The 12,234-nt window shown below is 49.5% G+C and overlaps 2 protein-coding genes across 4 annotated transcripts in view; both read right to left on the bottom strand.

Moving 5' to 3' along the window:
• The window catches only part of ALKBH3 (alkB homolog 3, alpha-ketoglutarate dependent dioxygenase), an 81,510-nt gene that overhangs the window by 42,891 nt on the left and 26,385 nt on the right, over positions 1-12,234 (bottom strand). Inside the window, exons 10-11 of one of the 3 annotated variants that reach the window (XR_013929253.1) lie at positions 6,873-7,048; positions 4,930-5,203 (exon numbers count right to left, since the gene is read on the bottom strand). The gene's annotated coding sequence lies outside the window, so the exon portion shown is untranslated. Of the gene's footprint in view, positions 1-4,929; positions 7,049-12,234 lie in introns of those variants that run through there. The other 2 variants (XR_013929252.1, XR_013929254.1) reach the window with 2 other exon arrangements.
• On the bottom strand, positions 2,530-4,788 carry LOC308066681 (uncharacterized protein C11orf96 homolog). Its single transcript, XM_080394257.1, has one exon. It carries the CDS (start codon positions 3,270-3,272, stop codon positions 2,910-2,912), a length of 363 nt encoding a protein of 120 aa, XP_080250383.1. The 5' UTR covers positions 3,273-4,788; the 3' UTR covers positions 2,530-2,909.

Here is a 12,234-nt window from a genome sequence, read left to right as displayed (position 1 = left end):
CTGTGATAAGGAGAAATAGGGCTGAAGGCCACCCTGGGGTGCTCAGTCTCCCCTCTGCCCTGAGACCTGTCTTTCTGCGCCATGAGCGTGTGGCTCTCAGCTCCTTCCTGTGCAGACGCAGAATGCTCATGCCTACTCACTACCATGCGGAGCACCACTGCAAGTGGCATCTGCTGGATGCTTTTAAGCTGTGAATTGCTGAAAGGAAATGCACAACCCACATCTCAAGCCTAGGTAGTGGGTGACAGACTTAAAACCCTTTGATATAGTCATTACCCTCAATAAAGTGAATTTAATAGGTCTTCCTGCAATCCTTACAGGATAGATGGCCATGATGCTAAAACCTGCTGCAAGAGAAACCTTCAAAATTAGCAGCACAGGAAGACTGGAAGGGAGCTTTATTTTTCCAGCTGCATTCAGGAGGGCCTCTCCAGGACAGAACTAAAACACCCTGGCTTTTCACCCTTTTGCCTGAATTGTAACTGCTTGGAGATAAACACTAGCCTATCTTTAGCACTGGCGTCTCCCATGTTATTCGTTTTTGAGATGGAGCAGAAAAATGTTAACAAAGAACAGTTGAAGGGAAACATTTTTTCAGCCTAACCACTGGAATATGGCTTTTTCTCAACTGTTATGCTACAGGAGATTCTCAAACCCTCTTTGTCCTCTGTGTTAACATTTGTGTCTTGAAACAGACAAGGGACCACGGCTATTTTCCCCCTTCCAGGAAGCCATCGCTCTGCTGCTGGCTGGCATAAGCACAGCCTCCTGTGCCTCCTGCGTGGTGGCAGCGCAGCTGCACGCTAAAGCAGGGATGGGAAGGACCAAGGTAAATGGCCTGCTATTAGTCCAGCTGCTAAACAGAAACAATGAGTGGGGAAGAGGATCATGTGCTCGCAGCCTCTTGAAGCTACTGCACACTTTGTGTATCATGGGGATTTGTACCAGAGCTGACAGCAAAGCAAGGCTAAAAAGTAGCCTGAAACCTGCAGTATGGGGAGGATGGATACAGTCTCTGGAGATCCTTTATGGAGCTCATTAGCCCACTGTGTACGCTATGCAACATTTAAGCACATGGCTACAGAGTTCCCACAGATGTTTCAAACCCTTTCACAAACCCCTAACTCCCAGAATTGTAACAGCATTAGGAATCCGTTGAATAAAATCAGCCCAGCTGCTGGTAACTGATTATTTCTTACCAAGTCCAGTTTGCCTGGCTGAAAGCTATTCTGGAGGTCAAGTTGCTTTGCTATGTACATAGATGTTGTATATGTACTGCGTCCACACAGAGAACAGCCATCAGGGTCTAACAGCAGAGGGAGAGAAGTTGTTTCGCAGACTGCGTGCAGGGGGACAGGTGGGGTGGTTTAAATGCTTTTTTTACAAGGAGGTTGGGCCAGAGCCCAGACCTGTTTCCTTTACCTGTAGAACTGTGTGCATGACCATCCCTTAGTGCTGGAGGTCAGCTGGCTCTCCTGCTGCAAGGGCATTTCTGAAACTTCCTGTATTTATGAAAGTTGGCAAAGGACACATCCAAAAACAAGCCCTTCCCCCCTCCCCGATTTTCCTCAGCTTTAAGCTACGGAAAGTCAAGCTTCAGTTGTGCCCAGAGCTGGGAGCCACCATCGGGCTTCTCGTGCAGGTCATCTGCTGTTCCTCAGTGCCCAGAGGGTACAAATCCATGGTTGCCAGCTCTAACTAGATACCCTGTTCTCCATCTGCATCACACTCATCTTTTTGCTCTGCTGCAACCCCTACCCCCCAATAAGCTCACAGCATGCTGTTCATCCCTATTTATCAGTATGATTGCAGCTCAAGCCAGGACTATTAGCACAGGAATCATTAAAAAGAATTAAGAAAATACAGGGAGAAGATTCCCAGTCCAAGAATTTGCTTTTCATTCTGTAGGGAGCTTCAGATTGTCCTTAGCACATACACTGTAGACAGAAAATCTCACAAAATCTTCCATGTGCCTGCACACACACACACAGAGAAGCCCCACATAACTTCACTCCCATACCACATATAAATACCTTTGCTTTTCAACTCTAAGAAAAGCCTGTCCACACAATACTGCCTGCTCTAGTAAACCAAACTGCATTGTATCCCATTGCCAAACATGTCTGCAGCACTAAACAGTTTACAGATCAGAAGAGGAAGGGGAGAAGAGACAAAACCAACCTGGATAAGAACAGAAAGTATATAGGCACTTTGGTGAACGCACAAGGCTCACCCAGTTGCATTAAGGTTCTCAGACACAACCACTTACAACCGCTCCTTAAGCGTCAATTCAGGTTAACGCAAAGATCGCTAAGAAGCAATTAAAGTTGTCTAAAATGAGTCTCTCTTGGCCCTTGTCTCAGCTTGTACCTGACAGCACAGACTGCAAAACCTCTCCGAGCAGCATCCTGGACGAAAGCACTACTGGTTCTGCACCTGCTTCCTACAGCCTTTAAATCCCTTTAACCCTCGAAGGGGTGAGGGGAGCTGGAAGAGGTCAGATCCCTGAAATAAGGACAGTCCGATATGTACTGTGCAAATATATCAGATTTTATTACTCTCTTATGGAAATAATAACAGACATTCAGGTAGAAACATATTAAATTAATGCAGTCAACAGTTTAAATGCAAAAATAAATATAAAGTCCAGCAGCTCAATGCATCTAAAACAGCTCATTTTTTCTAACAAATAGAAAAGATATTTTTTTTCGTCTTTTAAACGGAGAGTTTCATACAATCAAATAGAAACGAAGGTACAAGCGCTTTCTTAGAAAACATGCCGAGCCGGCTGCCCGCCCCGGGCGCTCCGCGGGCGGCGGCGGGGCGGCTCCCGCAGCCCAGTCCGTGCCGCCGCCGCCGCCGGGCCGCTCCCGCCGGGCCGAGCCGGGCCGAGCCGGGCCGGGCCGCCCTCAGAGCGCCGAGTCCGAGTCGCTGGAGTCGAGGCTGTTGCGGAGGCGGCAGCTGCCCAGGCGGTCCCGCTGCAGGCTGAGGTTCTGGGTGCTCCGCCGCAGGCACTCCAGAGACTGCAGGAAGGACTTCTTGGCCTTCTCCTCCTCCATGGGGGACACCCCCTCCTCCTCCACCTCCTGGATCTCGTCGAAAGTCACCGGCTGCGTCTTGAAGCGCGACTGCCGCGGCCGCCGCAGCTTGCCCTTGGGGGCCTTGGCGGGGCGGGCGGGCGGCGGGAACTCCTCGGCCACGCAGACGAAGTGCGGCATCACCGCCTGGTAGCTGGAGCAGATGCCCATCAGTTCGGCCGGCTTCGCGGCCATCCTGCCGCCCGCGGGAGCGCCCGCCGCGGGGGCCGGGGCCGGCGGAGCGGGGCGCGCTGCTTCGGCCGTGCCGGGCGCCGGGGCTCCGGCGGGGACCGACCCCGCGGGCGGTGCCGCGCGGGCAAGTGCGGTACGATGCGGAGCGGTGCTGTCCAGCGGAAAGGTGCGGTACGAGGCGGTAGAGCGCAGGACGGAGCGGAGCGCGGCTCGGTGCGGAGAGGCGCGGTGCGGTGCGGTGCGGAAAGGCGCGGACCGGAGAGCGGCGGAACAGAGCGAAGCGTCCCGCCTGCCTCAGCAGAACCGCTGCTGCCGCCGCCGGCGCCCGGGCGCCGTTATATACCCCGGCGCTGCCCCCGCGGGAGCATGCTCAGACGGCAGCGGAGCCCACTTGCAGCCTGCCGGGCGCTTCCCTTCCGCCTGACGTCTACCCGGCCCCCGCTCGGAGGGGGGGCCAGGCCCCGGGACCGGGGAGCCCCCCGCGCTGCTTCTGCGGAGGCTCCGCTCTCGGCCCTGTCGCCCTGCCCGGCCCCTCTCCCTGTCCGACGGCCGGCCCCGAGGGGGGGACCCTCCACTCCCCCGGCCCCGCTTCCCCGGGCACCGCTGCCGCATCCCCCGCCTACCCCGGCCCCGCTCCCCGCGGCACCCCCCGTCTGCCCCGCCGAGCGCCACGCGGGTTACCGAGGCCTCGCTACGTCCCGGAGAACCACTGCGGTCATTCAGCCCTCCACACCTCACCTCGCGGCTTTTCCTACCGACACCGCGATTCCCGCGGCTGTTGGAGAACACCGGTGGGCTTGTCACACAGCTTTCAGCTGCGATCGCTACGCCAGAGTAACAGCCACAGTTAACGGGAACACCGAGGCGAGCCAAAGCCCGAACACCCTCCTGCTACAACCATCTGAACTAAAGCGATCACACGGGACGGTCCCCGACAAGAAACCGTCAGCAGCAGAGGGTTAAGCAGTACTCAGATACTGGGATCTCCTTCCCAATTCTGCCACCTCGAATGTAGCTTAAACACCTGCATCAGTGTGACTCTATTGTTATCCTTTTAGAAGGGATCCTGAAATTTTCCATTCCCCTGTGGGCTCTGTAATACTTTTTCGATATGATGCAGAACTGGATCCTCAGACAAAAAACAGCACAGAAATATTACTGAGCTGAAACAAAAGCTTGCAAATTTAGTGATGGTGGGGACCACGCTTTAAAGCTGTGCATTGCAAGGAGTCTCAGTGATGGAAAAACACAACAGCGTAAGAAAAAAATACGATAGGAACAGGAAAGGAACTAGAAGGAAGCAGAGTAGAAAAGCACGAGGGAGGAAGAGCCTGAAATGGTTAGTCTGTCCCCTCTTCGGGGCTAATGTTAGATTATTCCCATAAAGACATTCTCCAGTATAGCTTCACCCACTCGAGAATATTTTTGAAGCTTGGTTAGGAACTAAGCAGAGGCTTAGCAACAGCATTGGGAATCCTGGTCTGTGCTGGCAAGGGGACAAGGCCAGCATGCTCAGGGCCCGAGGCCTGCCAGCCAGTACCCCCGTGTTCAGCACGCACACGCGGCACAGCAGCGCACTGTAGAAGTACCTGGGACACCTCCAGCACCAGCCAGTAAATTAGCCCACAGAGAGATCTGCGCTTACCCCAGGAGTCCCAGGTCCTGTGCTGAAGCTAGCACACCTGCAGCTAGCTTGAGTTTATTATATTTTGCCATAAAACTTACTTTTTGTGCAGAGGTAGACAAGCACTCTGAAAAAAACCCAGAAGCTTACATACAGCAACACATCCCATGCCACAGTCCGGCACACAGAAAGGGACTTGTTCTTGTGAGTTCACCATCAGAAAGACTCAGCTCTGTCTTTGGGTAAGACTCGGGACTGGTCCCTCCCCCTTCCAAACCACCTTAGCGGTGGTGATAGTTCAGGATCTGCACTGGAAACAAACCATTGTAATCACAGCCCTGTCTCGAACGGGCTAAAACAAAAGAACGTGGCTTTGGGAGAGAGGGGACCAGAGGCACTTGCTAGCATGCTTCCAGAAAGCTGGCTGCTTTGCCCCTTGCCAGTGTGAAAGAAACATTAAGAGCCTTGGCTTTATGAAACACCTGGCTGCAATCTCCTGGCTTCTTGGCTCCCCAAGGCCTTTAGGGCCAGGTTCAGTTTGAAGCCTTTTTATTGGGAGTTACAATTGGCTTAATAAGGGAACACTTTTCTGCTTGGTCAAATTGAATCATTCCAGCTTGGAGAAGGCTGTGTTTTTACTGTTGATTTTAATGGCTAAATTTAGCCCAAACAGCCCTTACTGCAGTACAATGGCGACTTTCTCTCCAAGAGCCCCATTTACAACAGCTTTTACTCCTGACAACTTGATTCTGCAGCATGGCGAGGGCTGAGCTGTTTCCTCAGCACAGCCTTTCAAGAAGAGAAGCCTGCAGAACAGTCTGGAGGACTCCTGGGGCTGCACTTGTCTGTCCTGCAGAAACAAGCTGTGGGGTGACATAGAAGTCTTGTTCTGGCAGTGAGGAAAAGCATCTTGCATTCATATGAAGCAAGGTAAATTTAATCTGCTCTAGCATGAGAGGATCCAAGGTTCTGCCGAAAAAGGCCGGTTGACTTGATATCTGAAATTCAGTACATGCATCCCCAGTCCAAACTTGTACCATACAGAAAGTTCAGTACGAGGGCAAACTGGTTTCATTTCAGGTAGAGCAAACATTTAATTCCCTCACAATTGATTATAAAACTCTCTGGGAAATTTCAACGCTGAGTTGGAGCAACATCACCATGGCAATAACTAGGAGGCCTTAAAATTTTCTTTGAGACAAATCAGAAAAAATATCCTGTGACATAATCCCCCAAGTTAGGTCTGCAATGCGCTAATGTAAAAACTATATTTACTCCAGTGGTCTAAATTATTACTTCAATCTTGGTTGCTCCCAGTATTGAAATGTGACCTCATGATATAGATTACAGAAACTCTCTGCCACGTGGATCATCAGAGCAGATTTCTTTCCTGCATAGTACAGAGCTGAAGTCACACTGTATGCCAGGGTGCTGTGCAGGGGCTGGAGGGAACCTTTACACAGGGCTAGGAACATTTCAAATGCTGCATGGTTTACATAAAATATCCACTCAACAGCCGTGGGGCTTTGGGAAGTTAAAATGCCAGTTTCATAGGAGGAGAAATGACTAATGCTGCTGAAATAGCACCTTGGAAATCAGTTTATGTCATTAGGTCACTTGTCTAACAATGTGATTATAGGAAATACATGCCTAGCCTATTAATTGTTATTCCTCTTGCTGGCTATCAGATTGAATGCCACAGAAGGGAAAGAGAAGGGAGAGAGAGATCCACCTCTTCCTGTAGGAAAAAACCCACAACTTTTCAAAGGCCAGGGCTGCCAGAGAAGCCACCTGTAGTTAGGCAATACCAGTGTAGATGCCCTGAACACAGCAGTTCATGCCCGGAAAAGGAGCGGTGCAGTAACCCCACCATCAGTTGAGGGGGCCTCCCTCACAAACCAGAGGGATAAGCCACTTCCCAGCAGGATGCCTGAACCTATCCCCAGCAGGTGGGTTTCAAATCTCCTCTGAAAACATACCTGAGAGTAGAAACTGCCTCTTGCTGTCCTGCCAGGCGGCATTTCCAGTCATTCTTTTGTACAGTCAGCCACCACACAGCACCTTGTTGTGGGCATCTCAGCATTCTGCTCTGTGAATTCATTTCCATGAGGAAATGGGAAGGAGTTGCAGTTCCTTCTCCACTACAGTTCACACCCTGAAACAACCATTTTTAAAATAATAATAATATATATAATATATAATATTTTATATATATATATGAATAACATTCAGCCTAACAGATACCAGCTTACAAATAGGAAAGGACAAAATAAATAAACAAGTAGTCAATACAAACTACTTTTGAAAGCAGAAGGGAAGTCCTCTGATCCTTTTCTCTGCATGCACACATGCACATTTGATTTAAACTTGAAATTGTACCTTTCTGATAGGGGAGCCTAAGTTATTCAACGAGGCCCAGTTGAAACCTACTGAGTCTGCTGCCTGGAAAAAAAGCAAACTGTTGGTTTTTTCTAGCTATCCTAACAAAATAGCAGCACCACCGGCAGCTTAACTCAGCAGCCAACTCTCTCTCTAACATGCGTGAATGAATTTACACCAGGGAATTGTTTGACTAATTACTTGCAAGGGCTATGCACTCAGGGTTGCCATATCCCTTTCCTTATGTATTTGGTTGGATATCCTTCATCTTCCTTTCCAGTATTTCTAGCTGGGACCCCAGCAGCCTTCTAACATTTTTTCCTTTTGAAAAAAAATAGATCAAAGCAAAGCCAGCCCCAGCAGCTGACTGTCTGCAGGTAATCCTACAGTAAGGATCACACACTCGCACGCTCACAGTCAGGCAGCCAACAGAGCAACGTGCAGCCAGCATTTTGAATGTCCCTTGAAATATCTTCCTGAAGTTAGATCCCTCATGTTCCCCGGGCCATGCCTGGGGCAGCCGCAGGGAGCCCTGCAGCTGGCAGCGCGGGTGAGTAACAAGCACTTGTCCCCTCTGCAGCAGGCAGGTATCGGGAGGGATTTAGGTACAGGACTGGAAATCTTTGCAGGCAAGAGAAGATCAAGCCCTGACTCCAGCCTCCCGTGGGCCAGGGCTTTCCTTCACACCCCAAACACCAGAATTTCTGTCCCCTGCAGCAGGAGATGAGGGAGAAGCCTTAGGCAACAAGGCCTGAGGAAACTCTCCTACAGTACTTAATGTACCTTGGAGGGCAGATACATTTGGCAAGGCAGCAGGAGGCTCAAGTCCCTGCTGCAGTGTTTGCAAGCAGCTTGTGAAAAATCATCTCTACAGGCCCCTTCTATGAGGAAGCTCTTGCTGACGTACTACGGAGTTGCTAGGATGGGCAAGTTCTCTGAGGGATGCTTCAAACTGGATGAGTTCAATGCATGAATTATGGGTATGCAGAAGGACTTATCTCCCCAGGCAATCTGCCACAGAAATGGTGTCACCTTACCACTTACTGAGGTTTTAAGATACTTCTCTAGACAAAATAACTTCTTATGAGAAAAGTTTGTCTCATTTTTATATGTCTCCTTTTTATACATAACTTTGCCATTTTAGCTGAAACATTTCTTTCCAAGTCAGCCTCTAGTACCGCATATGGGAAATTCAGCTGACTTGTTGATTCCCAACTTTTTATTTTTACAGACAATGTCGTCGCATGATCCTCCTTTCCTCAGCCCACCCCTGAAACCTGGCTCCCCCTCTTCACACTACAGTTGTAGCAAGACCTGTGTGAACCCAGGCCCACCAGCCCAGCAATGCCTACTGGCGCCGGGACGCTGTGGTGTTCGCCATCCCCAACGGTGCCTCTCACTAGCTGGGAACTGACCTGGAAGAGAAGATATTCCACTGCGCAGTGTTAGCCGTACAAAGTCTGAGTGCTGGTACCTCCACTAAGTATAACTATATAATCTATACATGTATTTATAAAATATAAATCAATTTGATGTTGAATCATTTCAGGGGTGTGGTCACAGACCTAGGACACCAGAGGTAGAAACCTGCCATGGATTTTCACTGCAATGTAAGTCACCGAAACCCGTTTCAGCTTCTCAGTGAGGTGCGTGAGAAGAATGCTGATGTAACTTGGACGAGGGCAGTCAGGTCAGGCTTGGACCACTTTAAAATGAAGACCGTAAAGATCAAAGTCGGGTTTGGTAGGAAGGATGAGTTGAAATGGGAGCCCTCAGAAGCAGAGGAAGCAGCTGGAGGCAGGAGCATGGTGAAGGGTGAGACAGGAGGGAGCAGGAGGAACAGTGGAGCCATGCAGGCTAGTCAAGAGCAGAAGCAACAAGAGCAAGGGGCAGACTCTGGGATCGACGGCTAGGATGGAAAGCCCAGCACGCTGCCTGCAGGGTACATGGCACCAGCCCTCTTCAAGCCTCACTGCTCCCTGCCAGCCTGTGACGAGAGCTGGGAGCAGGACCATTTCCTTCAGGCGCAGCAGCAGCTAGCGCTGCGAGGCAAGGAGGTATCCACAGCACGACTGTAGGTCATGACAAACACTTGTTAATACTTGTGAGGACCTCATGATACAACACCGTTAACAAAAAGTCTGTGCATTCAAAGCTCCAACCCCCTCAAGTATCTCACTCAGTCTTGCCTTACTTTTTATGAGTGACACTAAATCCCATAAAGCTTCTGCCCACTGCCATTAGGACAAAATACTGACTAAAATGTTTGAACATATTAATGCTCCTCACAGAAATATATTACTTTATCCTCTATATTGAATTGTTTTAATTGTAAAGTGACAGCTGAAGTGAGAAAGCGTTTCAGCAGCACGTCACAGGATAACAGCATTTGGCTGTCATCTCACCACTAACAATAAATGTAGTAATAAAACTCTGTTTTTAGAGAGAGCTGCAAAATGTTCCCTGATGAAAGCTGCTACATTAAATTGCCCTTGTTTGGCCTGACAGGCATCAGAAAGGATGGCAGCTTTCCCTAGCGCTGTTACTGACGTACCAGGACACAGCAATAGGAGGATACAAGATGATAGTGCAGTTTAAACAACTGGAGACCAGTGATTGCAGAAAACTCAGCTGTTCAAAGAATGAAACTGTGCTTTTAACAAATTAAAGAGACTGCTCTGAATATTCCTGCTGGTACAAGTTGCTGCCATTTGGCAGCAAAATTAACCTCTAACCTCTCATGTCTTTAACTGTCAAGGTATTACTATGTCTAGTTGTTACTGTGATCCTATCAATTAAGCAGAGCAAAAATTAGGATTTCTAGTTCTATAATACCTTTTGCAAGTAACAAACCACATCCTGTCTCAGGTTCAAAAGCTTGAAATAATGTTTTGCCTTACAAAATAAAATGAAAAAAAAGTTTTGGGGAGAGAAATCTCCTTAGTGTGTGCAGGGGAGCACTTTGCTGATGAAACCAGGGAGTTTCTGTCCCTCCATGTGGTGCATGCCGAGCTAGTGGCCAGGATGCTGCTGATTGCCACACGTGCTGTGCTGCCTCCCAGGCAAACGTGTCAGCTGCAGCAACAGAAATGCTATCAGCAAAGGAGCACTGAGAGGAGGATTCCCTCGCTCCTTATCAGGCAGGCCCAGCATAACTCATAGCTGAGCACGGGACACTCATCTTGGTTTCTTTTCTGTACCCAAGTGCTGTTTTTTGCAAGAGCTGGAGAAATTGAATTATTTCTGAGACTTCTCCTGTTCTCTCTCAGATCTGGACAAAACTGACCACGAACCTCAAAATTAGAAAGGGAGGGCTGAGCAGCAGACAGCACAGCCACAAAGGCTCTGGCTGCTTTGGAGGTCGGGCAAAAGGGAAGCCTTTCCTTATGTGAGTTGAGATCAAAAATCTTAAGTCAGTGCCACAAATACGATCTTAGCACTTCTGAAGGATTTTATCTTCCACTTTCCTCTGCAGCTAAAACAACTGCAGAGCATCCAAATATTTCAGTAAAGTAAATCTTTTTTCCTCTCTCTTTAAGCCTATTTGCAAGTAATCAAGAAAGAAATCACCTGTACTCCAGAGACTCAAACAGAAGTTTCTTGATGATGACCTTCAAGTAACCAAATCCTGCAGATTGTTTTTTACTCAGTCTCTACATCTTTTTGGGGACTTCAGACAAAAACTACTACAACCACATCAGTAAATAGGTGAGTGACATTTGTTCCAGCAACAGAAGCTCTGCCTTGGGGAGGGGATCCTGTGTGGCACCAGTGCTGACAAGCAGAAAGAAAAAAAAGCCTCATCCTGTCCCTGTCAGATGAAAGCCCATAGCACCCAAAGCTGAGAAATGATCTTTGTAACACTAGGAAGCTTTCCTAAGATAAAATAGAGCTCCTTTGGCCTCTGCAAGGGAAGTGAAGCCAGAGTTAACTGATGTGACCAAGGGAAAGACTGATCAGTGCAAAATACAGGGATGTCACAGAGAAACAGCAGATACTTAGGCCATTTTATTCTACCTGTGGCTCCTGCAAGCAACAAGATGCTGTGTCCCACATCCAGCCTGCGGTACCATGCTCAATCACTCTCCTTGCCCTGAGCCCTGGGAGGATTCCTTCATGTTGGCTTGTCAGCTGGTCCCAGGAATCTCTTCTCTGGCACGAGCTGTGATGGCTTTGTTGCTGCTGGGGAAGCGCAGGTATTGGCAAATTTTACCTTACACGCAATTTGTCAGACACCTTCCTACTAATGTGTGCGCTGCTCCCCCTCCTCTGTGCAGGGGTGGGTACTGGTGCCACATCCTGGCTGCATAACCCAGGGTGCCTGCAGCCACCCACCAGTTCCCAACAGAAAACACCACCGGGCAATTTTAAATCCCTCTTTCATCTCTTCCACTTGCTTCTCCCAAAGAATTGAGGAGCCTGAATCCCGTGACCCCTCTCCTTTCCAAGGCCCCCCCCCCCCCCCCCCCCCCAAGCTATTTCAAGCTAAAGGCATGACATGCTGGGGCGGCAAGCTGTCTCCCTCCTCCTTGGCACAGTGCAAAAACACAGCACGGATCTGCCTCCAGAAAGCAGAGGAGGGGGGATACTGGGAACCACATAAATTCTGCAGCCTAACAAATCTGGCACCAACCTGGGATTGCGGGTTGTGTGTCTATGCCAGTACTCCCTCTGGGAAGTCACATCTCTGTTCGCTCCTGCTCCATCTTTTGCTCCTCTGCATTAGAAACTCTTCTGGGTAAGAAATTCTCCTTGCAGCCCTCCCTAATGATGACAAGGAGCCAATGACCTGTGACAAGTCACAGCCACAACTCCCTTGTCCCACCCAATGCTAGGGCTCTTTCTAGCCTGTGGATCCTTCCAAGGGGCCTGGTTTTTGCTCTGTTCTGCTTTAAGAGATGCACTGGGTCTGGCTGAGCCCCACAGCAGCCGTCATAGTGCTGTGCTTGTACTGGTAGCCAG

The sequence above is a fragment of the Falco punctatus genome (genome assembly GCF_963210335.1).
Source record: "Falco punctatus genome assembly, chromosome: 7".
NCBI lineage: Eukaryota > Metazoa > Chordata > Aves > Falconiformes > Falconidae > Falco > Falco punctatus.
This window is presented reverse-complemented; position numbering and strand designations above follow the sequence as displayed.